Source organism: Chaetodon auriga, chromosome 4 (genome assembly GCF_051107435.1).
Source record: "Chaetodon auriga isolate fChaAug3 chromosome 4, fChaAug3.hap1, whole genome shotgun sequence".
In the NCBI taxonomy this organism is placed as follows: Eukaryota; Metazoa; Chordata; class Actinopteri; order Chaetodontiformes; family Chaetodontidae; genus Chaetodon; species Chaetodon auriga.
Genome location: NC_135077.1, coordinates 21,927,665 through 21,955,655, shown reverse-complemented (window position 1 = coordinate 21,955,655; position 27,991 = coordinate 21,927,665). Strand labels below are relative to the sequence as shown.

General features: G+C 43.8%; 1 protein-coding gene across 1 annotated transcript; it reads right to left on the bottom strand.

Moving 5' to 3' along the window:
• Window positions 1-26: 26 nt before the first annotated feature.
• abcc6a (ATP-binding cassette, sub-family C (CFTR/MRP), member 6a) lies at window positions 27-24,900 on the bottom strand. The gene is made up of 31 exons (XM_076728799.1): window positions 24,541-24,900; window positions 21,466-21,642; window positions 21,151-21,276; window positions 16,444-16,581; window positions 13,826-13,948; window positions 12,599-12,660; window positions 12,328-12,459; window positions 11,011-11,217; window positions 9,548-9,725; window positions 9,145-9,306; window positions 8,957-9,049; window positions 8,202-8,405; window positions 7,289-7,435; window positions 7,079-7,166; window positions 6,460-6,529; window positions 6,245-6,371; window positions 5,972-6,148; window positions 5,699-5,866; window positions 5,305-5,488; window positions 5,013-5,097; window positions 4,761-4,878; window positions 4,439-4,646; window positions 3,997-4,307; window positions 3,516-3,715; window positions 3,239-3,365; window positions 2,875-2,976; window positions 2,601-2,747; window positions 2,319-2,477; window positions 1,984-2,150; window positions 1,632-1,826; window positions 27-1,376 (listed from the first exon to the last, which is right to left on the bottom strand). Exons 1-31 carry the CDS (start codon window positions 24,580-24,582, stop codon window positions 1,268-1,270), a joined length of 4,533 nt encoding a protein of 1,510 aa, XP_076584914.1. The 5' UTR covers window positions 24,583-24,900; the 3' UTR covers window positions 27-1,267.
• Between the last annotated feature and the right edge of the window lie 3,091 nt (window positions 24,901-27,991).

Sequence of the window (27,991 nt, the reverse complement as noted above, 5' to 3'; positions counted from 1 at the left end):
CATGAATTCAAGCATAACCACACTATAGGTTCAAATACATTTTATTATCCAGCATGATGTATGGATCAAGACAGTACATTAACAGTAAATGGTCAGTGAAAAATGAACAAGCTTGTTATAAAAAGTATAAATATAATACAATCCTCAGAATTTTAAGGACACTTAATACATTTTGTCATATGACATAAATAAACTATAGGGTTTCTCTTAGAATATATTGTCTAAACCAGTAAGACAAAAACAGTAAATGCCTCCTCTCTGAAAAGTTCATCGTGTTCTTTCTTTGAATCTGGAGTAAAGGTCAATGTGGACTATCTATAGTCTGTTATGTCAGCACCAAAAGAACAACACTGATTTTTTTTATTCCTCTGCATATGTATATATGGCCTGAGTTATGTGGTGGAGGCAGAGAGACAATCGCACAGAGATTTATCACCATTGTTTTGAGGCATTCTCTTCATTCATGGTGGTTTTCACTACCGGCGTCAGGTTAAATCGGACCTGCAAGGTCTCTATTGACTTTTTTATGTGTTTACGTTGACAGAAATAAACAACAGCCACAACATAGTTGGGCAGTTGCTGATGCCTTGGCTCACTTCAGTGTTTTCCTCTCTTACCCTGACAAATAAAAACTCCAAATTGGCTGCTTCCAGCTCAGATTTTGAAGGCTTTGGAAACCTCACTTCCCCTGCGTTTGCCAGGGTGAACCTTTTGAAGGTTAGTGTGTCAGAGTACTTCCTGTCCCAGTTTCTGGGACAAGAAGATAAAAATAGATGTCTATCAATTTACAATTACAAAACTGCCTCTTTTTTTTGTATAGAAGGCTAAAAAAAGTGTGAGTAAACATCAACCTTTAAGCCTGAGACAACATCAGAAAATATGTCATGTGCTTTATAACACTTACAAAAACTACAAAAATAATATTGCTCCCATTCAAAAAGAGAATGAAAATTCTTAAGATTTGTGGTACTCTTTCATTCCAGCTCTCGGCTTAATACTTTCATGGAATAAACGGATGCCACTACTCTATATACAATATCAATAGCTTGAAGACTCTGTAGCTTTCATTTGAGTGTTCATCATCTGAGGTTTACAGTGTCCTTTCCTGACTTAAGACAGCGTGTTCATGGACAATGCCCTCAATGGGTTTAGAGCTGCCACAAAGCTTGGAATGGCCCGATTGAATGTGTGTTGGAGAGCCACACAAATAAGGTGCCACTTCTGTACACCAGGACACCGGCTACATGGTATGAAGCCCAGTGAAGGTCTAAACCAGACCAGCTTCCCTGCACATTCGGTAGAACTGTCCCCGCTGCGCAATGAGGTTGGCTGGAGAGTCCATCTCAGAAATGTGGCCTCTGTCCATGACGATCACTCTGTGGAGCGGGAAACAAAGAGGAAGATGGGTTTTAGATCACCTGACCTAACATATACATGTGTAATAAAGCTGTGGGTTTTGGGGTGTCCAGGCTTTTACCTGGAATGTGATTAGCATTTGACTAATTAGTGGATTGTAGGGCTGGAAATAAGAATTTCTTTTGTCTCTCGAATGTCAGAAATAAGGAAAATAGGTTCCTAGAGTCTAAGTTAGCGCTTTCCTAGGAAGTAAAAACTGTAAGAAGGTACAGTACCTGGTGTAGTCCATGATGGTGTTCAGGCGGTGAGCAATGGTCAGGACAGTACAGTCTTCAAACTGTGTGCGGATTGTTGACTGGATGAGTGTGTCTGTCTCCAGGTCCACAGCAGCTGTCGCCTCGTCCAAAACCAGGATTTTGGTTTTCCTCAGCAAGGCCCTGGCAAGGCACACCAGCTGGCGCTGACCAAGACTGCTCAGACAAAGAGTTGGAGGGAGAGAGATGGAATCAGACGTTAGTCTCTATCCTGTATGAGTCTGCAGCTTTGTGTGGATATCCCAGTGATGATATATTACTGACTGACTGTGCTCGTGGTTTGTCTGTATCATATCAGTGAACTTGTGCGTACCTGAGGTTTTCTCCTCCCTCTGAGCATTCGTGGTTGAGTTTGTCAGGCAGATTAGAGACAAAGTTTTTGAGGTGAGCGAGCTCCAGTGAGCGCCACACCTCCTCATCAGTGTAGGTGTCAAAGGGGTCAAGGTTCATCCGGAGAGACCCTGAGAACAGCACAGGGTCCTGGGAAAAAGGACAGCAGATGTTATTCATCACCAAACTGTCCAAATTCGGAACAGGATAATCACAATTTAGACCGGCCTCTTTTATATTGGATATGGATTGCAGCTATTGCAAACAGCTTATGTGATGAAAGCCAGGGCTCAGCTTTTGTTATTACTGCTGTCGTACCTGAGGAATGATAGTAATGCGTGATCGGAGGTCATGGAGTCCAATGTCTGCAATGTTGACTCCATCTATGAAGATCTTTCCCTTTGCTGCCTCTAAGATCCTGAAGATTCCCAGGGCAAGTGAGGACTTCCCCGCTCCTGTCCTACCCACAATTCCAACCTGTAAAGAGGTTTTAAGTCAGAATTTATGCTTGACGTAATTCTGCAATTCAAACAATTTAAGTGATCCAGGATTAAGACTGGTGAAGATTGCAAACTGTTTTTATGAGACAAGATGACTCACCCTTTCTCTTTCGTGAATATTTAGGGTAATGCCCTTCAGAGCCAACTCAAGGCCTTTACGGTACTGCAGGCCATAGTCCTGGAACTCTAAAGTACCTCTTTGGGGCCAGGCCAGGGGCAAGGAGCTGCCCTCGATACTCCAACTGGCCTAAATGAGACAATAACAGAAGGTGAATAACAATAAAAAAGTATTCAAGACTGTACTCATCATGTCAAATACGTGTGTGTGTGTGTGTGTGTGTGTGTGTGTGTGTGAGAGTGATGGGAGCACTGACCTCTTTAACTGTCTCTGCATACTCATTGACTCTCTCCACAGACACAATGTTGTTTTCTACATCAGTCCAGGATCTCACAATCCAACTCAGGATTCCTGTCACCTGCAATATCCAGTGCAACAAGGTTTACTTTAAATCGTTTTCTTTCCTCCAGTGGAAATGCATTTGCTGACAGAGCAAAGCCATGAATTTCTATTTCACTTTATCCAGTTAAACCTCTAATTGCCACATGCGGCATGCAACTGGAATGAGTCCCACAATGCTGTGTGGTGTATGAAATTGGCTGTCTTTCATGTTAATAAGTTGAGTATTGGGACACCTCCAGTGCTACTGTGTGTGCATGTCTGTTGGCAGGATCTCTCACCTGGAGGGAGTGTGACACAGCCAGACCAACGATGCCTGGGCTCAGGGTGCTTTTTCCCATCACAGAGAGAATGGCAGCAGCTAAGACCACACCATTACCAACAAACTCCAGATTGACTGCCAGCCACCTGTGGATGTAACATTGATTTAGTTGCGGGCAGGCGAGTTCAAAAATGTGTCCCCATTAGTACAGCCAGAAGTCATTTTGTTTAACCATCTAACATGAAGCACTGAACTGTAGCTGAGCATGAATGTACAACCAAGACATATTAACTCACCGAGTGGCCACAAATCGGGGAAAGTATGAGGTCTGATTGAAGTCAACCCTCTGATTGGCCTGCAGAATGAACCTGGGCTGGTCGCCAAAGGCCCGGATGACACTGGCGCCCTGCACCGTCTCATTGAAGTGGGTGTAGATGGGCGAGCGGCTCACAGCTTCCAACCTCCGCAGCTGACAGGATGTGGCGACATAGAAGCTCTGCAGCCCACAGTGGAAAAGTAAAGCACCAGCTTTAATGAGCGAAACCAACAGGGAGCGCTGAGGGCTTTCCCATAATTCAAAGTGAATATGTACAACATCTATGTCAGCAGGTTGGGGAACAAAACATAAGTGAACGGCAAAATCAGCAGGGTTGGTTTTGGAGCCATGAGCTTCCCAGCAACGCAATAGAACCCAGCTCTTGTTCAGCCACCTTTAACACACTGCTCTCAAACAACATATAAAGATCAAAGTCTTTAAATGACGGTGGAAAAATGTACCTGGACGAAGGCGTAAAGGAAAGCGAGAGGCAGGATGATCACAACTGCAAAAGGTGTCGCCATCAGCACGATGATGCAGACCTCCATGAGTTTAAAGACGTAGCTCAGCATCATCTTCAGGCCATCGGGGACCATGCAGTCGATGGCGTCAATCTCTTTGGCAAAGCGGTTGAGTAGGTTGCCGCTGGGCGTGCACTCAAAGAAAGACATCGGAGAGCGCAGCACGTTGATCAGCAGGTCCATGTGCAAGTGGCGAGAGGCGATGATGCCACAGATGGAGATGGCGACAGTCGTACCAAAGATAGCGACACCTGAAGAGAGGGCAAAAATGTTTCATTCAGTCATAGCTGAGGACAAATCCATAGTTTTTATTCAGAGAGCAATTTTCCCATCTTGTAGAAGAAAAAACTAAACTATGCTTTATACTTTGATGCTAACTGACCTTGTACAAAGCCCAGTGCTCCAAACACAGCCAGTTTCAGGTCTGTATCGATCTGGGTGCCATTAACAACAGGATCGTCAGCCCACATGCTGAGCCAGTAGTTGTAGGCCAATGAGGCGCCCTGCTGAAAGGCGTACAGGAAGACGATGGGAATGATGATGGCCAAGCCGATGGTCTTGAAGTACTTCTTGTACATGTCCAGCCTCACCTGTTGTAGAAAAACACAAAAAGGACCAGTCAATATCAAGGAATTTGACAACTTGGTTTGTCTTTGTATCGACAGTTTATGTTTTTTGTTGAGTTGAGGTGAAGTCAAACTTACCCTTCCGGTGCGGGCCTTATCAACCACAGTCAGTTTGCCCAGGTCCTCTGGTACTGGTTCCTGGTCTGCTTCAGACACAGGCTCCATATTCTGCAGGTTGGTATTTGTGGTGTCACCCCTGGAGGATATGGAGAGGCCAGAGATCAGTTTTGAAAAAAACAAACAAACAAACAAACAAACAAAAAAACCCTGAGATGCTTGGGAGGCCAAACATCTTCACGACAGTGTTACAATTCACATTTGTTTACGCACCCAATGAGCTGCTCCTGTGACAGGTCTCTGGAGAATGGCATGAAGTCGACCATGCTGAGGCGAGCGTTGGACCTCCTGGAACCAGCTACAAGAAAAGGACAGTATTTTGGTTTTTAATAATTCATTTTTAGACTCCATTATTCCATGTTAGTCGTCTTTACTGCACACATTGAAGTTTATTTAAAAGGGTTATTTTTTAACCCAAGGTTTGAGAATTAAGAGCAGAAGAAAACTCAAATCAAAAGAATATTGACTTTATTTATTTTTATTTATTGCTGAAATGTCTTGTCACCTCTCTGAATGGCACTCTCTTTTCGCTCTGTGCTGGCAAAGGTGTGGATGAAGTCAGCAAAAGCACCATGGCGGCTGAGGAGCTCCTGGTAGGAGCCGCTCTCTGTGATTTCCCCATCTGCCAGCACGATGATATGGTCAGCCTGCGGCAGGAAGCTCATCCCATGGGTCACCAGGATGCGGGTCTATAAGGCAAGCCACACAAGTCAGAAAAATAAGACATAAGCACAATCCAACACTAAATTGAAGCTCTCTCGAAAACAACAATGTCAGCAAAGTGGTGGCTTCCATATTATGATAACAATAGCGCAGGTCACATGCTTGTAAGTGGTTTAGGTGTTGTTTTGGCTCTTTGCAGCTAAATTGAACAGGCTGCACTGCATAGTTTGCATTACCTTGTCTCTAAGTACTCCTTTTGGTCCAATGACTTTGTCAAAGATGTGTTGGCCCACATGTGCATCAACAGCAGACAGCGGATCATCCAGGAGGTAAACATCAGCCTTTCTGTAGACAGCCCTGGCCAGGCTCACCCTCTGCTTCTGCCCACCTGAGAGGTTCAGACCCTGCATGAAGACATTTATTTGAGTTTATCTGAGAATAAATAAATCTCAGACAATTTGGAGATGAGAAGAAAATGTCACATTATTTCCATTTCTTAACTTCCATACCTTCTCTCCAATTTCTGTAGCATCTCCAGCGGGTAGGATGTCCAGGTCTGGCAGCAGCGCGCAGGCCTCCAGCACTCGGTGGTACCATGTCTTCAGTTTTTCACGCCCAAATATGATGTTGTCTTGGACTGTGGCGTTCTGGATCCAGGCCTGCTGGGGCACATACGCCACAGAGCCCTGCGAAGGCAGATGTAAAAAGAGAGAAAGTCAATATTTATTAACTGAAAACCACAATTCTGAAAAGAACTTGCACATGGAACATGAGCTCAGTACCTTAACAGCGACACTGCCGCTTCTTTTCTCTGTTTCACCAAGCATGGCGGACAACAAAGAGGACTTTCCACTGCCCACATGTCCGACCACAGCAACAAGGGAACCTCGTGGCACATGCACGTTGATCCTGTCAGCAAAAGAAGGAATTGTCCTGTAAGTCTGTTTTTATTGTGGTTTTAGTGATTTTCGGAATTCTTTTCATCCATAAGTTCTACCTTTTAAGACAGGGAGGGCCCTCTGCAGACCAGCTGAAAGTGCCGTTTTCTATCACCACATCTTCTCCTTCTATACGAGAGAGAACGATTGAGAAATGTTGAAGACTGAGGACATGTTCTTTCAACCTGAACGACAAACAAACTTTCAAAACAAAATTTCCCCCTTGAAGTTACTTGTCAGAGTGCAGCCTGGGCGTAATTACAAGTGAATTTGCTTAATCATACAAATTACAGAGCTGTTGCTTTTTCACAAGCTTTCTTAGGAAGTGTTGACAGATTACAGACAGAGGAGTGGAGTATTTTTTTTAATTTCTCCCTGAATCATATGTCTGAATTCATGCTGTGATTTATGCTCAACCACTAAATGAGAACATCCTATAATTACTCTGTCTACCAGTCAGCCCAGGACCCAGGAAGTGACAGTGCACATGATCCATACAAGGCTGTGGTACCCCACAGATATAAACAACAAAATCTTGCGGGCTGCTTATATTGATTATGACAGCCTATGATTTCAGTCAGAACGGGGAACAAATTGCGGAAATTGATGAAATTAAACTGTGCAGTATAACAGTTTATTCATTTGAAGTAATAGTTTATACATGGGTGGGGTTCTTACCAGAACTCAATGGAGCCTTTGAGACATTGTCCACTTTCAACTCCTCAGAGCACAGGTACTTTCCCAGGCGTCTCAGTGAAACCATAGCCTGAAACGGAGACAGTGGTTAGTTAACTGACCTACATTCAGCATATGGGACCGTGGAAATATACCTCAACAGGCGCCATAAATGGATGAAATGTCTCAGAGCAATCATGAACAGTCACCTACCTGCATAGTCGTGCTTATAGCAAATGGAAGCTGACTGAGTGGGGTCTTCAGGATGTTGATAAGCGCCATTGAGACAAAAACTTTCTGTGCATCCAGGACATTCCTGTCATCGAGCGTCACGTAGACACCAAACATGGCAAAGGCAATCTTGGGGGAAAAAAGACGCTAAATGTTAACTTTACAGGCAAGGACTTGTGTGAATGGATAATCTTTAGAGATGCAATTTAAAGGATAAGACTGGTGTTATTCTCAATTTCTGTAATTGTCAATATAACCCATGAAAAGACCAAAACCAACAGCAATGCATTAGTCTGTCTCCCAGCACTTTCTGACTTTCCCCGCCCTGTCTGTGGCACTCCAAGCCTGTTTGCTCCCACTGAAGAGCTTTAAAAACCAGTCACAACTACAGATTTTTTGTTTCATTTCTTGCCACGCCAGCAGCTCTGGGGATGGCAATGTTGGTCTGTTGGTCTGACAGTCTGGTCCAGACATTCATGGTTCCCATGACTTTTCCTCTAGTGCCGCCATGAGGTTTGCATTTTTGGTTGTCAGTCTCAACAAGTACTGGATGGATTGCCATGACATTTGCTACAGACATGTTCCTCTCAGGATGACCTCTAACTCTGGGGAAAATTCATACCATATAACTGGCTTATGACATTCCCATTGTCATCTTGTGTTTCGTGCAAATTAGCAAAGCCAGCATTGCTGGTTTAGCTGTATGGTCTTATAGGACAGATCTACAGATCAGAGCAATGAGCTAGGCTATGTCAGGCTTTGGGTGCACATACTTGTTAGCAGAATCAATTGATAGTTGGTTTTGGTCTTGTCATGGAATTTCTTGAATGTAAAATATTAAACATCACCAGCCTCCAACTTTGGACTTTCTCTTAGTTCAGCTTAGTGCTCTTACCAGGAAAGAGGACGAGTTGAAAGATGCAATGGAAATGGAATAAAGGATCTGCGACTTCTTCAGGGCTTTGAGCTCCTTTTCTCTGTGGCCTAAGACCTGCTCCAGGAAGGCCTTCTCCCAGGCGTAGAACTTCAAGATCTTTATCCCATTCAGGATCTCATTCATCAGTCTGATGCGACCGTCCATGAACTTCATTTGAATCTCCTGTTGACCAGACAGAGAAGTTTTAACGTTTTATTATTAAAAATAAACTATCCTAAGCTTAACAGAGGCACAGTGACAATTACCAGACCAGAGCAAATACATGCATTTGTGAACATGGGTTTGTCCACTCTTGTTACAGCTGTAGTAGGTTTCCTGAACACCATGGAACTTGTTTAATTCTGTAAGAATTTATTGCTTGTTACATTTTAGTGATTTTTATGACAAGGAAACAACAAAGGGCCATGGATGCGGTCACCGCATTCAAGACTAAGTTCGATTAAATTGGCATCCAAATTTACAGAGCCGTCTGTTGTTTTTCCAAAGAAATGAAAAATTATGTCTTCCTACTGCCCACCCTTTCCTTTCATTGTTTTTCAAACACGTTATATGGGGCAGACATCAAAAGGACAAGAGAGAATGTACCATCCAGGCCAAACACCCACACGGCTCTTCAGCCACTATCTAAACCAGCTGTGGCATCCCTGACCTAACATGCCAGATGTCAGAGCTACTGAAATGAAAGTATGGAGGATTCCTCCAGCAGCTCTTACCTGTAGCTTGCTTCTTTTCTTTGCTATGAACCCATTGAGTGGAAAAATGAGAATGACAGTGGCAATCCCTGCCAAAGCTGATGGGCCCAGATGCTAAACACAACAAAGAACGGTGTCAAGGGCTTTTCAGTTAAAATGCAGCTGTGCATGAATGAGGAGCACTGCAAAAACACGACATTTTGACATACCTGCCAGAGGAAGAAGAGACAAAGAGCAATTTCAATGGGAGCCAGCCAGACAGCGTTGAAGTATACCACAAAGTCCATGAGCTTCTGAGTGTCTGCTGACACCAAATTCACAATCTCGCCCACAGTGCAAGTCCTCCTGGCTGAGCTGTTTATCACCAAAGACTGGATTGACAACAAAAGAGACAAAGACATTTTAGCCCTCAGTGCACTGTGTACAGTATAAATTTACACCCTCGTAAAGATCTCAGACGATCATTCATCTTAGTAAAAGCTGTTAATCATACGCTGTGTACTGTTTCCCTGTCTGGAAGGAGAGAACACTTTTGTTGTTGCCATTTAAAACATAACTTATGTCCTGTCTAGAGGTTAGTGGCTACATGTCCACAGATATAGATTTACCCACCTTCCTGTAAACCAAGCCCATAACAGCTGTCTTCACTCTCATTCCCACTGTGAAGCAAGTGTACATGTACTGGTGGTTGAAGAGGGACTGGAGACAGGACAGCAGGAACATTAGAGTGGCGTAGAAGTAGCCTTTCCACTGCGGAGCATCCTCGTCCCTCATGAAACCCAGGAGAAGGCTGCAGAGGGAGAGACGTAGGAGATTTAAAAGTTAATCAGGGTGTTCACTGGTTTGCACATGTTGTTGAGTTTTTGATTGACCCTTCAGTGCACTATCCTGCATCAAAACCCTAGTTCTATGTATGAGTTTCCCTGGAAAGTAGTGGCTGATACAAATCAAAGCAGACAGACAAGTTTTCACCCTGTCATGATCTTTTTTTTTATTGTGTTTTTTTTATTCAATCTGGTATTATTTGACTTTCAATGTGTGCCTCAAACCAATGGCCTTGGAGTGCTGCTGTGGCCGCTGGCTGAATGTGTTGCACAACAGTGCTCGGATTGTGGCCGACACACTTGGCCAGCGGCTCCCTTATTGTGGTCCGACAACATTTCTGCCATTTAGAGCCTCCTCTCCCTCTCTGCCTGTCCTCCTTACTGGAGCACAGAGGACTGTGGTCTCGTCTACTTTTCTTACTCACAGCTTCGTGACCGTAATTAACACTTCCACTGATTCTGTGCTGTGCATCAACAACAACATTCCAGTCTGGCTAGTGGGATGGTGCGGCGGGTCAGCCATGACCTGTTTTCACTGCTGCCAGCTTCTGTTGTTGTTTGGTTGTCAGTGTCACAAATCATTGAAAATAGGACAATGAAGGTGATATCTGAGGTGATAACTGAGGAGTTGTTTATACAGTTATAACTATCTATCTAGACTGTGGTATTTTATTTTTGCCATGTTTCTTTAAATCATCCTACTAGGAAAATATCATCTCCTTCACTTAAATCTCCAAGTTGAATTGGACAGTTCACCCCAAAAAACACAATAAAACCTATTTTCACTCGAGCCTGGGTTGCAGTCCATCCAGGTAATTTCAGCCTGAGCTGGGGTTTTGAAAATATTGGCCGCAGCTTCTGTCAATACGATGCGTTCAATGCCATTTGGTTTGTGGGAGTCTGAACACTGAAAAAGTTATATTTGAACAACAACAACATCTCTATCCAAATATAATGACATGGTTACTTGTGATAGCGACTTATGAGCAGTTTCACTGAGATCTTCTTGTTATCAAAGCACAGCTGTCTGATTTCTGTCCTCATCTAAAAAGGGCAAACTGTAAACAAGAACATTTGTGGATTATCTTGTTATTTTGGGGTCTGTCTGCACCACAAACCAAATGCTTACTGGGCTGAGATACAGCTAATATCTCCAAACATTGGCAAATAATACCACAGCTAGTTACTTCCAGATTGCACTCATGGTGAGGGCAAGTTTAGTTTTTGATGCACTCTGGCTTAAAGTCTTACCTGAGCACCTGGGGGATGGCGAACATGAAGGCATCGTGGAATATGATACACAGGGTACCGGTCAGAAAGTATGGACCGAACTTGCGTGCCAGCGTCCTGAGCAGGAAGAAGCCGGAGCTCTGCTCCTTCTGCAGCTTTCTGAGGAGCTGAGCCTGGTCTGGCAGTCTGCTCCCCAGCGCCACACCCGACGCCAAAGCCTTCTCCTGCCTGCCAGAGGGAGAGAGCGCAGTTACAGACAAGACAGCTGCGTCAGAGATGCTCCAACATGGTGCTGGCGCCTTTCAAGTCTTTAATGTAAAACAGACTGTAAAAAACGAAAAAGTGTTGTTATTCGTACCATCAGTGATGGACGCCAGCAGCAGTAAAGAGCATTATTCGCTGACATAATTATTGGACTTAACAAGGGATCTTCAAAGCACTGGATCATGTTAACAAGCTTTGAAAATGACACAGGACTCTTGTCTTGACATTATGGTTCTGTATGTCATCAAGAGACTCCTTTGGACTTATTTTTAGCCCAAAATGCCTCCAGTGATGAGATGTCCCGAATTTCAATTTGACGCAATCATAGCTAAGTCATGCTCTGCTTGGGCGATTAATTCAGCCAGCACCATGCTGATGTTTGGCCACAATGCAATAAAATGGAATTGATTCTTTGGCTGTTAAGCTGTGACAATAGTGAGGGTTGTATGGTGGATCATAGGCCTGTGTTAAAATAGAAAGCCAGATGAACCAGAGGGAAACATGAAAGACAACATGTGCATGTCCTTCACATGTCTTGTCCCTGTGGAGACTGGTCCTCTGCTGCACATTTCTTCATGCTACTTAATAAACCTAGAGGACTAGTCAGCCAAGGCTCACGGAAGGGGCACTGCACAGATTTTATGCATAAAAATCAGTTTACTATGTCTTCTGTGGCTCCACGTGGATCTTTCTAAAGTCTACTAAAATACCCTGGATGATGTCATTGGGATTATGATGTCATTGGGATTATCTTGGTTTGATCTTGGAGAATAAAAATCCAAAACCTAAAGCCTGAGTTACAAGATGGGAGCTTGGAGTATGGGAAATGTAGGATCTAGAGTCTTTGAACCTAGATCCATCTGAAGGACTAAATGTTAGGTGCTTCAGTTTTGACCATTCTTTTTAGCCACACTAGCAACGTGGCTCTCGGGACGGCAATGTTTGTACACTGTACAGCCTCACAGAGTAACATGCATTGCTTGTTCAATCTGTCTTTTGTGAGTCTGAAGTACAGCACTCCATTCCTGAGGTCACCCTTTCAACTGCCATCTGTCAATCATCAGGAGTTCTCACTTTTGAATTTTGGCACATTCAGCTGTCCAATCCTGTTGCAGCTCAGAGATGATCTTGTGTGATGTGTCTTCCTCTCTCAGGGTCCACAGGTCCTCTGCTGCCAGCGGGGTGCGATATCCTTTCACAACAAGCCTGAAGAGGGAGCGCGGAGATGATTCACACACACGTAATCGTCAACAAAACACACAAATTATTGTAAACAAGTGCAAACTGTTGCTGCAGTGAGTCAGCCGAGGAATAAAAATGAGGGGGTGTGGAAGAACCATCTTACCCAGTGAACCACCAGAAGAGAATCTTTGACAGGAAAGAGGCATCTTTCACGGGACAGGGATTCTGCAAGAGATTAAAGACCAGACTCACTGTTGTTTTCGCAGTAAATCTCTCACCGCTTAAAGGCTTTTGAGACACACAGCTTCACAGAGACCGCCAGATGATGCTTGAACGTTGCACTTGTGAGGAGTGCGTTCAGGAAAGCATATGTGTGTAAACAGCACTGTACAGTCAGGTGGTCTATTGTGAGGAGCAGAGGCCGTGAACTCCCACAGGACAGAATAAATAGAGTTCAGTGTTCAGTGCGCAGGGTTAAGATGACGTTTTGAGGTTTTGCGCAGACAGAGAGGAAATGTGTCATCACAAACTGTCCGACAAGGGGATACACACACACACCCGCACGCACACACACACAGAAAGTTTGCCCTCTCACGCATGCTTTATGGCTTCTCTCCACCCTGCCACCCCCTCAACAGGGTGTTTGCTCTCTTCATTACCAGCACTCTCACTCTTCATCCCTTCGCTTCCTCTCTTCCTGTGAGTAACTCTAACCAGAGCGTGGGGCAGAGAGGAGGAGGAGGTGGAGGAAGAAGAGGAGGACACACCAAGGAACGACCAATGGGTGTGTCCACCGCGCCAGACTGCGGCTTCTGCACCCTCAGCCTCCTCGCCAGCGGCCAAGAGTTTGTTAGGGACTTTTCCAGCTATTTTGATTGTTTGTCACCAGGGAAATATTACATCACATGTCTGTTTGATTGATTAGAAGCTCATTTTCATTCACCTGTCAGCTGTCCGGAACCAACTTGCTATTTTGAGCTCGAAAACGTTTCTGTCAGGCTCATGTTTGATGGGATAGTGAGATCTGTATTAAGTGATGCCTGGGCTGCTGTGTGGTCACCGAGTCTGAGCAGCAGTCACGATGTTATCCAACGCTGACGTGAGTGAGTCGTGTTGATGGTATGCAGGAGAACAAGGAGAAGCACACACACACACATACACACACACACACACATTCACACTCTCCTCATAGGAAGCCAAAAGCGGTGAAGTGAGAGTGGGAGAGGAAGGAGGGAGGGAGGTGAATCACATCATTTCCTCCAAAAGGGAAAAATGTCTTGACAACAAAAGTTGAAAACCACAAGATAGCTGCTCAGGCATTTTCTTTCCTGGGTATTGGATCAGAGTGGATGGTGTTTGACGGAAGTGGGATACATTCTCCTCTGCCTACCTTTTCCAAGACGGTTTTTCCCTCTGGAGGCTGGTCAGCAAAACAGCACAGGAAGAGCTGGGCCAGTTGGATTGTGAAATAGGAGAAGAAAGCGAGGTATCGTACAATATCTGAGGCAATGCCCTGTGGAATAAGAAAGAGCAGATTAAGGAGGCTGCTACACGACTGCAAATACCACAATCTTTTAGTAAGAGTTCGTTTGGTTTATTTGCTTTAAGCTATTCCAGACGAGTTGCGTGACTGACTTTTATTTTAAAGCAGGGACACAATTAATTGGCTTCGTGGCCGCATGCCACAGAAAAATAACACTGCTCTTGCATCAAGACATAAGGTTTTCAGCAGGATCAGAATGTGTTGTGGTCGTTTCATCTTTTTCAACATTACTTAACAAATCACACAACATCCTGTGGTATACAGCGCTATTTATCTCCACTGTGGCTTTGGATGCAGTTTCACAACAGCATTATATTCATTACATGGCTTTTCCCATGCTTAAACATTGTATAGCACAGGATATGGTTTATACGCCAAGATCACAGACACAATAAAGAGTATTTTGGACCTACATGCTAAATAAGGGTAAAAACCCAAAGTCTTTAATGGTGTACTTTATATAAGTGACTCGATAGTTAAAGCTGCCTCTAGCCACGCTAAGAGCCCGTATCTGTAAATAGTGAGATTGTGGTTTTACAGACCAGCACTCTAACTTTCAATCAAAGGAGCAGCTGTGATATTAACCACTCAGAGACTTTTGTGAAATGTAGGACTCGCATGTTATTCCTGACATACAGAAACTGTGGGTTTTGGCAGAGGCATTGTTTATGACTGGGTCAGCGCTACTGCCACAGCCAGTCTGTTGTCCAGCAGTACGGGTATGCGTGAAAGTCAGAGCCATGGTAAACAGTAAAATTACTTTCTCTGAAAAATGTGGTGCTGTACCCAGAAAGAAGATACGAAGGGGCCAAATGGATCCGGCCACACAGTGAAAAACACGGTCAGCATGGTTGGAGAGTGGGTGGGAAAAATGTAGGTCAAGCAACTAAGAATGGCCGAGGGTCAACAAACACGAACCCTGTCAACTCGAGCCATCGACGCGGCCATGTGAATAGGACACTTTCTTTAGAAATATTTTGAAAGTGTGTCAGTGAATTATGTATTGTGAACTGACAAAGAAGAAGGGGAGAAAGTGGTGCTGCACAGCTCAGCACATTCTCCCCTTCTTCTTTGTCAGCTCACATTTGTCATTTAACATCAGTCACAAGAGAAGAATCCTTTTTAGTGTCCTGCAATAAGACATGATCAGCAGCTACAGTAAAACATTCCACAAAAAATACTGTAACATGGACACACATGCAAAAACACGTGCCCTACATGGCGAAAATATTCAAGTTTCAAAAATGTGTTTTGTAACAAATGAGCCGGGCTTGCTGTTTTCCCTTGTTTCCAATCTTTCTGCTATATTAAGCTAATGAGCTTTTTTTAGTTAGTGGTTGCTTCCTCTACAATTCTAACAGTATTATCATTCCTCTCATCTAACTCTTGACAAGAAAGTGAATAAGCATATTTCCCCCAAATGTTGAATTATTCCTTCAACAAGGAATTCTGAGTGAAAGTGAAAACTTTTTCTCCTTCATTGGTTTTAGGATGTAGCGAGCGTCCGCGCTTGCTAATTTTTGTAGTTGTCGTCATTGTCTCTAGTCCAACTTTGACTGTGCACCGTCCATGACCAAGCAAAATACACCAGATGCTTTTAAAGTCTGACTGGAATTGAGGCGTATGAATTTGGTTCATCAACACGTACTGTAGATATATGATATGGAAATATATGGGTGGGCACATGTGTATCCAATGTGCACATGTGTGGTTTTATGAAATGAAAACATCTGTGCCTGAATTCTAAATGGCCTTGCATTATGTGTGGATGCATAGATTTCCATCTGGCTGTGTTTACAGCAGTGTAGGCCCATAAACACAGCGCTGACGTTCCTCTGGTCTGACCCTGGGCTGCCATGTCTCACCAGCATTTATCCCAGGGCCATCATTACTCTCCCCCAAGCAGTGTGGGAATGTCACACTGAGGACGATAAAAAACAGAAATATGGATGTGTGTGTTTGTGTGTTTTTATAGAAATGCAAATGCGACTGCCCCACGGCTGTGTGTGCTTAAATAGAAACTTGCCCCATGCAACAATGATTGCAGTGTCTGACAGGAGACACAGGAAGAAAAGGAAAACTTAAACACACACAGGCTTGACCAGAATTGGCACCGTCATCCTCCAACACTTGGTTAACTTTAGGTTACCTTGGTTGAAATTTGGGGGATGAAATAGAAACTCTTTGCTGACACAGGGTATATCTCAAGCTGTGCTGCTGGAGTCTTGTGTCTAGACTATGGGTAGGAGTAGACCTGATTAGATGTGTTTTCACACTGCAGGTTCATCAAGTTCAAACCTGCAAACACTCACTTTACTGCTGAATAATTCCTTATTTTCAACCGAGAGAGCATTGTTGCGAGATTTGTGGATGAATCTTGTGTTAATCCATACAGCAGGACATGGTGGTGATATTTCTATTGAATGGAGCGATACAGTGTTAACATTAACAGGCTGAAGACGTACCTCATCCATGGCCAGCTGGATCTTAGCTCTGAGAGGCACCAGGGAACAGACAACAGCCAAGACCCAGAACAGGAAGAGGAATACAGAGGAGCGACAGCCTCTTACTCTTTCCAACTGGATGATGCATAAGGCCAAGATCTAGAGAGAGACGCACAGAGAGACAGAGAGACTTAATGTAAGAGTTCACATGTGCAGTTCTTGCAGCAGAGAGGTGAAACAACTCGACCCCTGAGCCAGAGAGCAGAGAGCCAAAACTCAAATCTGTGCCACGTTTATGAACAACCTGAAATGACTGATAAGCACAGGAAAGTGTGATTTCCAAGTATGAACTGACTTTCTCAACTGTTTTCTGTTTGTGATTCATTTTTAGTCGCGGTGGAGTTGCTCTGGGAAAGGCTTCTTTTCAAGCTGCCATTCAGTGCTATTCCACTTTAACTGAGCTGAAGAAAACAAAAGCCTTTAGCTGCCAATGTCACTGCCAACAGGACACAGAGGGTATAATCACATTATGTCTGATCTAATGCAGCTGATAGTAGTTTTGAGAAAGAACATAGGTTTCTGGGATTTCCCTGGCCGCAGGCGCAGATGTCTTTTGGTTGACTTCCGCCTATAAAAACATAACACATGTACGGTATGTCCGCATTCCCTGCACCCATTGCTTCATGTTGTCCCGCTTGCCTTAAAAACAAACTCCATCCTGAGATGTTTTCTCAGAAATAGGACTGATTCAGTGTTCAGTGGACATGGCTGTCTGCCTGTCCTCGATGGAGTCACGCATCTGCCATTGAACCACTGTAATTGCTCCCTCTCTGAGTGGTTGGCCAAGTGAGACGTCACTTCGTCATGCCAGCTCATCACCAAGCGGGGAGAAAGCGGGTGTAGGTTTTATACTGAGTACCACATTGGTTACTTAACGGTGAGCCACAGCATTGTCCTGTTATAAACTATAGCGGTCAGGTTATTATATAAGAGTTTCACATCAACAACCTCATACGTTGTATGTGGAGATGTGACTAAGAGGGTGAACATCTTTATGTGGTCTGGTTGATATAAACAATATCCAGGGTTCTCATTTGTCTGCTGTGGTGACACGCAGAGCGTTTGTTCATTCATTTTCCCGAATCTCTCGATACTCGCCAGTTTATTGAAGGATGAGTGCAGAAGCTTTCAGTCAACATGTAAATCAAATAACACCTAATGATTACTAAAATACATTTTTTACAATGAAAAATTATATTCCAATACTACATATTTCCCAGTCATAGGAAAGCCATCTATGGGACTCTGTACTGTATCTCCAATGTCTATCAGACCACAGCGTATCAGTCAGTAGCAAGTCCATGGCAAGAACATTATGTTCTCGACAGCTGGTACAAAACTGATGATGCTGAGGCTGCATCCGCCTCAATCCAAACTTTAACATGAAGAGAGGAAAATGCAAAGCTGACCTCGGAAAAGGACCCTCCTATTCCCAGCCTTCCGCTCCGATTTGCCATATTGCTGCAAACCATCAGCCCATCTGTTTGTACAAGTCAGTGGGTGGAACTAAGTCCATCACTAACCCCCGAATCAAAAACCCTACCTTATAATTACATGGGAAGTGTGCAGTGCTGGGGAAGGAATAGGAGTTTTACGTCATGGTTTTGCTGATTATAGTCAGTGTCGTGTGTGTACTTCATCAATAGTGACCACAATTCATTCATGGGCTGACTGACTCGGGCAGAACTGTTCCTGTACATTAACTGTAGTTGAAGGGGCGACAAAACAAGTTAGTCTGAGTGACAAGAACACAGTGTTCCAGGTCTGCATCCAGGGTGGTGGGAGGCTCCAATCAGCAAGTACATTTGAAGATTGTTGACAAGCTACACTTAATATTATTTGTTTGTTGACTGTCGCCAAGTGTTTGTTCATAAGGGAATTGTTGGGCCTCTGTAGATAAAGAATATGGTCTGTGCCAGCTCCACATGGAAAGTGTCCTGAGACAACGTCTGTTGAGAAATGGAGCAATACAAATATAATTGAATTGAATTGCTCCCCTAGTGTGATAAATGATTTCCTCAAAATAAATAACCACTTTTGAAATGTATCCTTCGATACAAGAGACGTCTCAGTGTATTTTTGCCCAAACACGTGCTGCTATTTACTCAAGAGTCTGAAAAGACCACAGGTGGGAAAGGCTGTCTGCCATGGAGAGAGTGAGACTGTGCAGGACCTGTTTGAAGCTGCAGAGAGAGGTAGCTTTGTGCGTAAAGCTATACGGCTCTGTGGGTCAGCTTTAGAGGCTCACTGGACTACAGCAACCCTTCCTATATGGACTCAGCACTCTTGTACCGCATTGTAATTCTTGCATCACTCCTGCTGAGGATAAACAACATTTTAAGCTTGCCATGCCACCCATGTTGTGAGCTGCACCAATCTTCTGTTTGCTCCTACTCATCATTTAAGTATCATTTAAAATCTGCTGAAAATGAGTGGGAGTGAGAAACATTCAGGGCTGTTTCTATCAACACAAGCCACTGAAAACATTTCTCTGATTGCACACCAGCCCTGTTTGAGGCAGAGAAGAGGCAAAGCACATTTGTAAAGATTAAGGATGTCATCTATATACTGCATAAATCTGCACAGGTCTTGCACTGATTGGGATCTGAACGCTTGACTTGTCTGAGCTGTTTCTCTTCAGATCTGAGCAAATCAAAATCGCATTGTATGGATTTTGGGTATGATTTTGTTTGTTCAACACCTCAGGTTCCTATTCTGGTGGAAATTGTATGAATGGTTTGTCCTTTATATTTTTTCTTCCTTTCTGTGCAATTGCAATCAAACATGTTGCACCTTAAATACAGTTTTGGTCAGAACAATGGCGCTCAAAGGAGGAACTGAAAACCTCCAGTCCAGCAACACACCTGTAGTCCATACAAAGACCAGACCTTTCTGTGTAATTAACTTTAACATAAGCTACAATTGTGTATCATCACCTTTGTATTCTGTGGTTTTGTGTTTTTTAAAGATGAACCAAAAAGTTGGAAGAGATTCAAATCAAGTTGATTTAAAGCACATGATTAGTCAACACTCCGCCACCGCTGAGCAACTCATTTGCATGCAAGTACACGATTGGACAATAGCATCAACAATAGCTCTTATTCAGTAAACTTGAGTGGACAAACACTGACCATCCAGTGAGTCAGTGCTCACAGTTTATGACTGATTGGCCTTTGATCTGCAGAGATGTGAGGATAACTATATAGTATATACTTTGGAAGAGTATAGACCTCAAAAACATTTTTCTTCATGGCATGCAGTCTTTTACTTGCACAGCAGCTACCAATCATATTCTTCGTTATATTGAAACTTTCCACATACATACGTACACTGATTCCAGATCAAATAATAGCTCATCAGTGTGCAGAGTACATGCTGTATGTTCTCTGCGCTCTGATGAGTGATGGTCAAATACAGGTTGTGTTTACAGGCTGCTGTAATATTTACACTGCCTGCAACAAGATAAATCTGTCCCTGGTTGTGCATCTCACCTCAGTGTCTGGCCAACATACTCTATGCACACTATATAGTCTTTCATTTGTCTGCACTTTGACATGAAAGCAAGCAGGACACGGCCTGAAATATTCCCAAAACCTATCTGTAACCCAGAGCAAAGGCAGAAGGGACGTCAGATGTGCGATTATAGCTACAAATCATTGACATTGCTCAATCAGTTTTTCTAGTTAAAAAGCATGAGTGCACTCTATGAAACTAGTGCACAAGCACGTGATTCGTTGGCAGTCTATAGGTTTAACAGTTCATACATACATATTTCAGTGGTATGCATGAAATTCACATTTGCCTTTTCTGTTAATACACACATAGTACATGCACTTGTCACATATTACAATGCTTCAAGTGGATGAGTCCACAAACTGACTGAAAACAACATCTGCGTTGAGATGGACCTTGATTTATAGATTGTCTATGATAATTATGATGGGACCAGTGCTACCCTAGGGCTGTGACCAATGAGTAAGCAGTGATGCAATTCTGAGAGTTTGTGAAAGGTTGATTACTACAGTTTGAAAGTAAAGGTTACAGCCAACATAAGACAAAAACATCTGCTATGCTTGGTGATGGATCCAATAAAGCTGAGAACATTGCATCTGTTCTTCAAACTTTCATGGCAAAGTTTAGTTTCACTTTCTCAATGAAGTTTGATGGTTGTTGTCTTGAAGTTTTGCAGGAGCAAAAACAGAGAAAGAGCCAAATGAGACAGAGTATAAAGAACAGTAAAGTCTGCATATGGAGGAGGTGGGTGGATGGATGGGTCAAACAAACACAGGACGTTCACCTATGTCCAGTGTGAAACCAAAAGTCAATGTTGACTTTTTTTAACGCACGTAACCTACTTAAGTTACATAACGTGACCACGTGAAGACCACGTGAGGAAGGTTTGGTATGTCTGTTGCTGATATTCTCCAATGTTCATATATGCTGTTTCAGGATTTTATCACTTTCAAGGGTATCAAGGCATCAAGGGTGCTGCTAATCCACCCTTGATGCATTGAAGCAAGTCTTATACAAGGTTAGAACTGGTCCCTAAGCATTAAGAGCTCAAGAAATCATAAAATTACAAGGAGTTCAATCCAACAATTCCCAATTTGGACAAAACATGAGGGTGAACATGGGTGAGTAAAATTAGGAGAGAGCCACAGTATTTACCACAGTCATACTGCGTATGATGGGGCTGAGTAGGAAGACCATGTGCTGTTGGATCTCCTGGCTCCTCTCCAGCAAGATGTAGAAGAACTCCACGAAGCCAAAGGAGGCCAGCAGGAAACCCAACACCTGAACAGGACAGGAAAGTGATGGGAGATGGATTGGATATACAGTCACATTTACCAGGATATTTCTCTTGAGGCTGGGGATCTTGTTGAGAAAAACTGGCAGAAATTTAGTTTTTGTGTCTGATTTCAGTTGTGTGAAAAACCTTGAACAATAGACCGACGACTGGCCAAAGCCTGTGTGAAGTCTCACCATCTTGGCAGTGCAGAGGCACGACATTCGAATGCGTCCGCGGTCATGACAGTAGAGGTGAAGGCAATAGAAGGGGGCCAGCAACCAGAGATAGATACAGGGGACCCACACCAGCACTGTGTTCTGGAAACACTGGGTCAGGTCTGGGTTGGCCGTGTACCACGTACGATTCCAGTCCTACAACAAAGAGAATGTAAGAGAGCCAAAAGTTCAGATACAGACAATAAGCGTGAGAGTCAGAAATTGAGGTAAAACTGTGAGATTGTATCCATCATCTGAGAGACAGAGCCGATGAGGGCCAAGTTCAGAGAATCCAGACTTGGTGCAGGTCCTACATTTCATCCATCGAGGCAGTGGAGAGTGAAACCACAGCAAGTCAACAGAAAATGTGTCTGTGCCCAATCCTGAGAGAGTGTGAGTTGGAAGAGGACTTTTGTTTTTTGCTAAAAAGCTGAGTCAGTTTTGGAATTTTTTAAACCAAGTCTCAAGCTTGTTTTCTAATTTGAGTTGGACAACATATGCTGTCAAAACATTTAAATGTGAGGTCAAAGATTATACTAATAATTAAGCCTATAAACAATAAAAGCCCGTGCAGACGAGGCGTGTTGAGCAAACACTGCCAAGGTTTGAGATTACGTAACAGCAGCAGAAGCAGGATAGGTTGAAAAAAAAAACTTAAGTGGAGCTAAGTGGCATGTTGTTGTCTTGCTTCCCTTGTTTATCACCTCACTGGCCTAATGAGGGGCAGGGTGTCTGGCTGCGCTAACGAGGCTGCCCTGCGGAGTCACCACAGGAAGTGGTTTTAAAGCCTCGAGCATGGCAAAGCAGTCTGGCCCTGCTGGTAGACTCCCAAGTGGGATAAGGGAGAGAGGCCACAATTGGTGGCGGCTGCAGGATCGTTATGTAACGATCGTCCACCCGCAGCCCTGCCAGCGAACCACGGCAGGTGAGACGCACTTTACGCAGATGGATGCTGCCGCTCGGGGGGAGGCATGTCTCAGCGCGAACAGTGATTAATTCAAGTTTACAATCAGTCGCTACTGTTTGCTGCCTCTGGTGCCACGAGGGTTCTGAATCACGGTCTGACTGTAGACCTGTTCACATCAGAGCGTGCACACATCTTTGCTTGCCTCACCACAGTGTCATAAAAAATTCCCACATAAACCTTCATAACATAGGTGGTTCAGGTTATGTAATCAACGCAGCATTTTGCACGTACTGTATACTAGTGGTCTCTGTGAGCACCGACGTACCAAAATCCATTTCAGTGATAAATCTCTTGAGAGGCAGTGAGTGGGAGGCTACTTTCGCGGACTCTTCTGAGTCCTGCGGTCAATGGCAGACGGATGAACAGAGCACTTTTATGTAAGAAATCCAAATGTCAGACCCTCTCCAGGCACTTTCTTGTGCATTTTGCTCAGTGCTTATCCTGTGTCTCACCCGTGGCTGAAGTGGTTGCAGTAAACTTGTAGATGCCAACAGCTTGGGTGCCCAAGGTGTCTATTTTTACCTGACAAACACAGTAATGTGAAAGCAGATCTGCTGAATGTCTCTTTTTACATACTCTATATTTGATAGAGAACTTCACTGCCTAGTAACCCCATGGCAATCCAATTCATGTGCTGATAAGTTAAATTAATGATATTTTGTCACTGGGTTGAGAGCGAAACAGCATTATGCGCCTAATGCGAGTATGCAGCACACTAATTTTAAAAGGCATCGATCACTTTGTCTTGACTTGATTTAAAAATAAAGAAACTAAACACACCTGTAGCTCCTGAATTGGCCCCTTTCAAATTTGTCCACCCTAAATAGATTGCATGCTATATGTTTCTGGATCAAGCCTCATCTGATGAGCTGGATTGAGCATATTCAGTTCAGTATTAATGCCAAATAAATCCCCAGTGCTACCCTAGGGCTGTGACCAATGAGTAAGCAGTGATGCAATTCCAAAAGTATGCGAAAGGTTGATTACTACAGTTTGAAAGTAAAGGTTACAACCAACATGAGACAAAAACATCTGCTATGCTTTGTGATGGATCCAATGAAACTGAGGACATTGCATCTGTACTTCAAACTTTCATGGCAATGTTTACTTTCACTTTCTCAGTAAAGTTTGATGGCTGCTGTTTTGAAGTTTTGCAGGAGTAAAAACAGAGAAAGAGCAATAATGAGAAACAGAAAGGGAGAGAGAGGGGGAGAGGGGGGAACAACGCAAGATGGGAGTGAATGTATTCAATATTTGGCATGCCAGCTGGATCACGGCCAGTCTTCTACTTTTTTTTACAAGCCAGGATTCAGAATGTGGAGGTATGCTAATGTGCAAGACTAAAAAGCCTCTCCAACAACAGCAGCTCCCTCAGTGTGACACATCTCCACCTCTCAGCATCTCACTGTGCTGAATCACAGAGTGGAGTGATGGCAACTACAACTGACGTGCATCAAAAGCAAAGTCTCCCATTCAGACTCGCTTTAGGTTAGATTTCTGGTGCACTCACATACTGTGCAGGCTACAGACTGAGAGGGTCAGAGTATGTTGTTTGGGGACTTTCCTCCAATAGTGCTGAGTGCTGCCAGGCAACATTTGAGGTTAATCTGTCCCCCCTCCTCTACACACAACCTTATTATTTTTCATTCAATTATTTAGTAATGAGTAGTTAATACGTGTCCAATGTCAATGAGCATCATAGTTAGTGGCAAAGGACACAAGAACAGCATGCTAATGTGGCTAATGCTAATGGAATTAAGCACTAAGTCTATCGCTGATTAGAATCCAACAGGTCAACAAGAGAAAGTAAGCAAAAGATCCTAATTATTTCATTGTGCTGTGCATTCAAATTTACATAAACATGCTCATTATTCAGGCTCCAAAAAACAAAACGTTTACATTAAGTTTTTAGTAACTGATATTGGCATACATCAAATGAGCACGAATTTTGTGACAAGGAAAATATCTAAGATATCCAACTCTTTATAACTCAACTGAATATGGTCCTGCATTATCTGGTCTTGGCAAATAAATAAATAAATAAATAAATGTGAGTTCATGGTCAGGTGAACACCTCACAAACTCACCCACAGAGGGTCCAGGCCACTCAGTCTGCAAAAGGCGTCCATCCACTCGCTTGCTCCTTCTTCACTGATGGTCCACTTGTTGGGGTCGGTCACTCAGCACCAGCACTGGTGTGTGTGTACGTGAGTGTGATGAGGGGAGAAAGACTAAAAGTATGTGTGCCCTTATTAGACTTTTCCTCTCTAGCTAATGGTAGTACAGCTTGGGTTTAGCTTGTTCCTGCCTGTCTGTCTGGGTGGAACTCTCTGTGTTTATTAGTGTGTGTGTGTGTTGGAGAGAGTCTGTGTGACTTTTCCTCCCCTTTAATAAAACATCTTCTCTCAATGAAACTCTGTTTCTGTCTGCCTGGCTGTTTGAACTGCTGCTGCCCTGAGATCCTGTGCCTTTCTGACTCTCACTCTGTCTGCCTGCTGTTTATGAGTGTGTCTCCTTGTTGGGTGGGTGGAAATCTCTCTCTCTCTCTCTCTCTCTCTCTCTCTCTCTCTCTCTCTCACCCCTCTCTCCTCTCCCACATCTGCTGGATTTCGATCAAAACACCACAGCAACTCCCCTCAATGGGATGACAGTCCCACACCCAGACACACTCCTCCCACTTTCACTCACTGCCCCTTACCTCCTTTCTCGCTCCCTCTTCTCCCTCCTTTCCCCACATCCCAAACCACCAGTCGTCTGACCACACAGTGTGTTTGTGAGCAGACATACCTTTTAAACTGAGACCAACAACACTCAGATAAATGCCATGATTTTACCTTCACTATACTCAAGTCCAATATATTAGCAAGCCTCTAGCCAGCGTTGTGCAACACCTATTCATGTGTATCACCAGTGGGGTGCAAAGCAAACATATTAGCATGTGTGTGTGGAAAACTCTTTGTAAGTGGACACTAGCGCCAACTTACAGCATACTATATGAGTCACAAAATGATGTTTTTCAGTCCAGAGACATGCATATCAATTTGAGTCTTTTTTGTTCAGTGGAAAATGTCGAGCTACCTCAATGGACCTCCTCAAAGGATCACATGCATTTCCAAGTGTTACAAAAAACCTGCTGATATGGGAAGAAAAGAGAATATGTTTGGTTAATTAGTCATCTTACTGGACAGAAAATGCACTGCTAGTGGAAAGTGTGAAATCATTACACAACTTTGTCCCCAAGTGTCATGTTGAGTTAGAGAGGGGTTAACTTTGAAACTCTGTGGCCATTTTATGAGAGACGGAACATTGGAGATATAAAAGGGACCTGATTGTTCAGCTGATGATGGAGTAACAGTAGCTTATCAGTGCTGTTTATGTGAGTAAGGCCATGTGTGCAAGTCTGGCACACTGAAATGGAGGGTTTGACAGGGAATTTAGACATATTCATACACTGTGCAAGCATAAAAACATGAGTGTGTGCCCTTAAAGCTCTTTGTAGTCTGCTGAAAAGCATCATCGAATGGCGTGATGATGGTCACTGGTCAAGACACAGGGGAAAACTTCAGCGCAGCAGCTGCGCAGGAAAGTATGACACCGTCTCGGCTGGGACTAACACCACCGCCATCACCACCGCACTGAAGAAACATGGAAAGTTCGGCAGAGAGGCAGACCACCACCAGGTCCTGTGTCTCGCCATGTGCAAATATGAGATTATTATTCTTTTAAAAATGAGTCATCTCTTCATGTTTCTCCTACAGGCTCCTCCGCCAAGCGCTTTTTATCCAGCACTTCAGCTAGCTCCTGGTGCAAAACGGTGAGAATTATGTAACATGACACGTGTGAAATCACTTGAATGTGAAATTCTTTGAAAAGTTGGATTTGACTGTGTTGTTTTAGGAGGTGACAGGAAACTGGAACTATAATTGTGGTAAAAATATTGGTCAGAAATGAATATTTTGAAGTGAACCCAACTGAGTATTGGGTGTGGTTTGTTATGAGGTGTGTTCAGAAAGTCAGAAAGTTCAAAATGACCCTACGCTGTCCTCACAGTTTACCCTGCTGGCTTCTACGTCAAACCCGTGGAAGACAAAGAGAAAATGAATGTGTGTAACACAGCCTAACGTAGCTGCCAGACAGATCTAAACAAAAAAGACATCCATGGTCTGACCGACTGTTGTTATGTCTCGGTCCCCCAGCCTGAGTGGAGTGTTGCTACCACATAGAAATGGTCCGAAACACCTCAAGCAGTGTACCACAACCAGTGTGGTGGGCGGTGTGTGTATGTGTATGTGACCGTAGCACGGGCTGCAGTGTTTACAGTACACCTTTCAGTCCCAAATAATACACAGGGGCCAAACGCTGAGAGAAAGATACTTAACATGTCTTCCCTTTCTGTTTTAACTCAAGTAACTGACATGCTTGAATCTCTGCGGCTGGCTGTTTGTGTTTTCTAATCAACAGTAGACAGATGACAACATCTGGTGCTTGGCTGTAGGAGGACATTTTTAGAGGTGTGTGAGAACTTTTCTCGAAAAGGAGCCCTGTGCACTGTAATCTCCCCAGGACCAAGTTAACGTGTACTGTCTTGACATTGTCCTGAGTTTATAAATCTTTTCCCTTCCTACACGATCTAAGTAAATGTGAATATATATTCTGATTGGAGCAGAGATAGTATCTCCCCTGTTGCATTCAGAATAAACTTCGTTGCAGCTTCCGAGCCAACGCTCTTCAGCTGATCGGTCCCAGACAGGAGCTTGAGGTTGGACGTGTTGCAACTCATGGAGAAAACGTAACACAAAAACAACACAAGGGCAGAATCGTGCACACGCGATGAAGACCGAACTGCTGGTACAGGCCCAAGACGGGTTAACATACACAAACATACACACGTTATGCCTGTAAATACAGTACAACCTAAATGAGCTCTGTGCCAGACGATGGCCAGACGGCAGACTGTTTACACCAATGGAGGGAGAGAAAGCGCCCAGCAAGAACCTGATGGGAGGCTGGCACTGGAGGAGGGCCACGTGCGGTCATGGCGTGTAGTAGTAGTAATGTGGACCTGGCAGGCGGTGGAGGGTGGCTGCGGGGGAGGCACTGCCCCAGCCAACCCGCGGTAAAGCGGTGGTTAACCAGTCTAGGTCACCTACACTTCCTCTGGCCTCTCTCCCCGGGAGGAAAAACAGTCTAGTCAAAATAATGGTGTCATTTTGGCTTCTTACGTTTGAGCAAGGGGAGACAAATTTAGGAACAGCAAAGCAAAGGGAGGGGCCTAAAATGGAATAAGAAACAAGTGAACAAAATATCTGCTCTGTATTTTTTATTCTCTCTTTGCTCTTAAATAAGCATCTTAAATGAGTGGCGCAGCTCCAGCGCAGCCTGTAAATTCAGATGTGTCAGCCTACGCAAGCAATTATAACTGGGCTCTGTGTTCCGCTTCTCTCCCTCCCGCTTTTACCCACAGTGCCATCTTACCCTTTCCTCGCTGCTTGGCTCTGTCGTTGAGATTAAACTTTGACTCTAAAACGCTTCCTGTCT

Excerpts from the sequence above, each read along its gene's own strand:
- abcc6a (XM_076728799.1), bottom strand. The coding sequence starts at position 24,582 with ATGGACGCCTTTTGCAGACTGAGTGGCCTGGACCCTCTGTGG. Across the intron at positions 7,436-8,201 it reads TCAACTCGTCCTCTTTCCTG|ATTGCCTTTGCCATGTTTGG; the intron begins GTAAGAGCACTA and ends TTTTCCCCCAAG. Across the intron at positions 4,647-4,760 it reads ATAAGGCCCGCACCGGAAGG|GTGAGGCTGGACATGTACAA; the intron begins GTAAGTTTGACT and ends TTTCTACAACAG.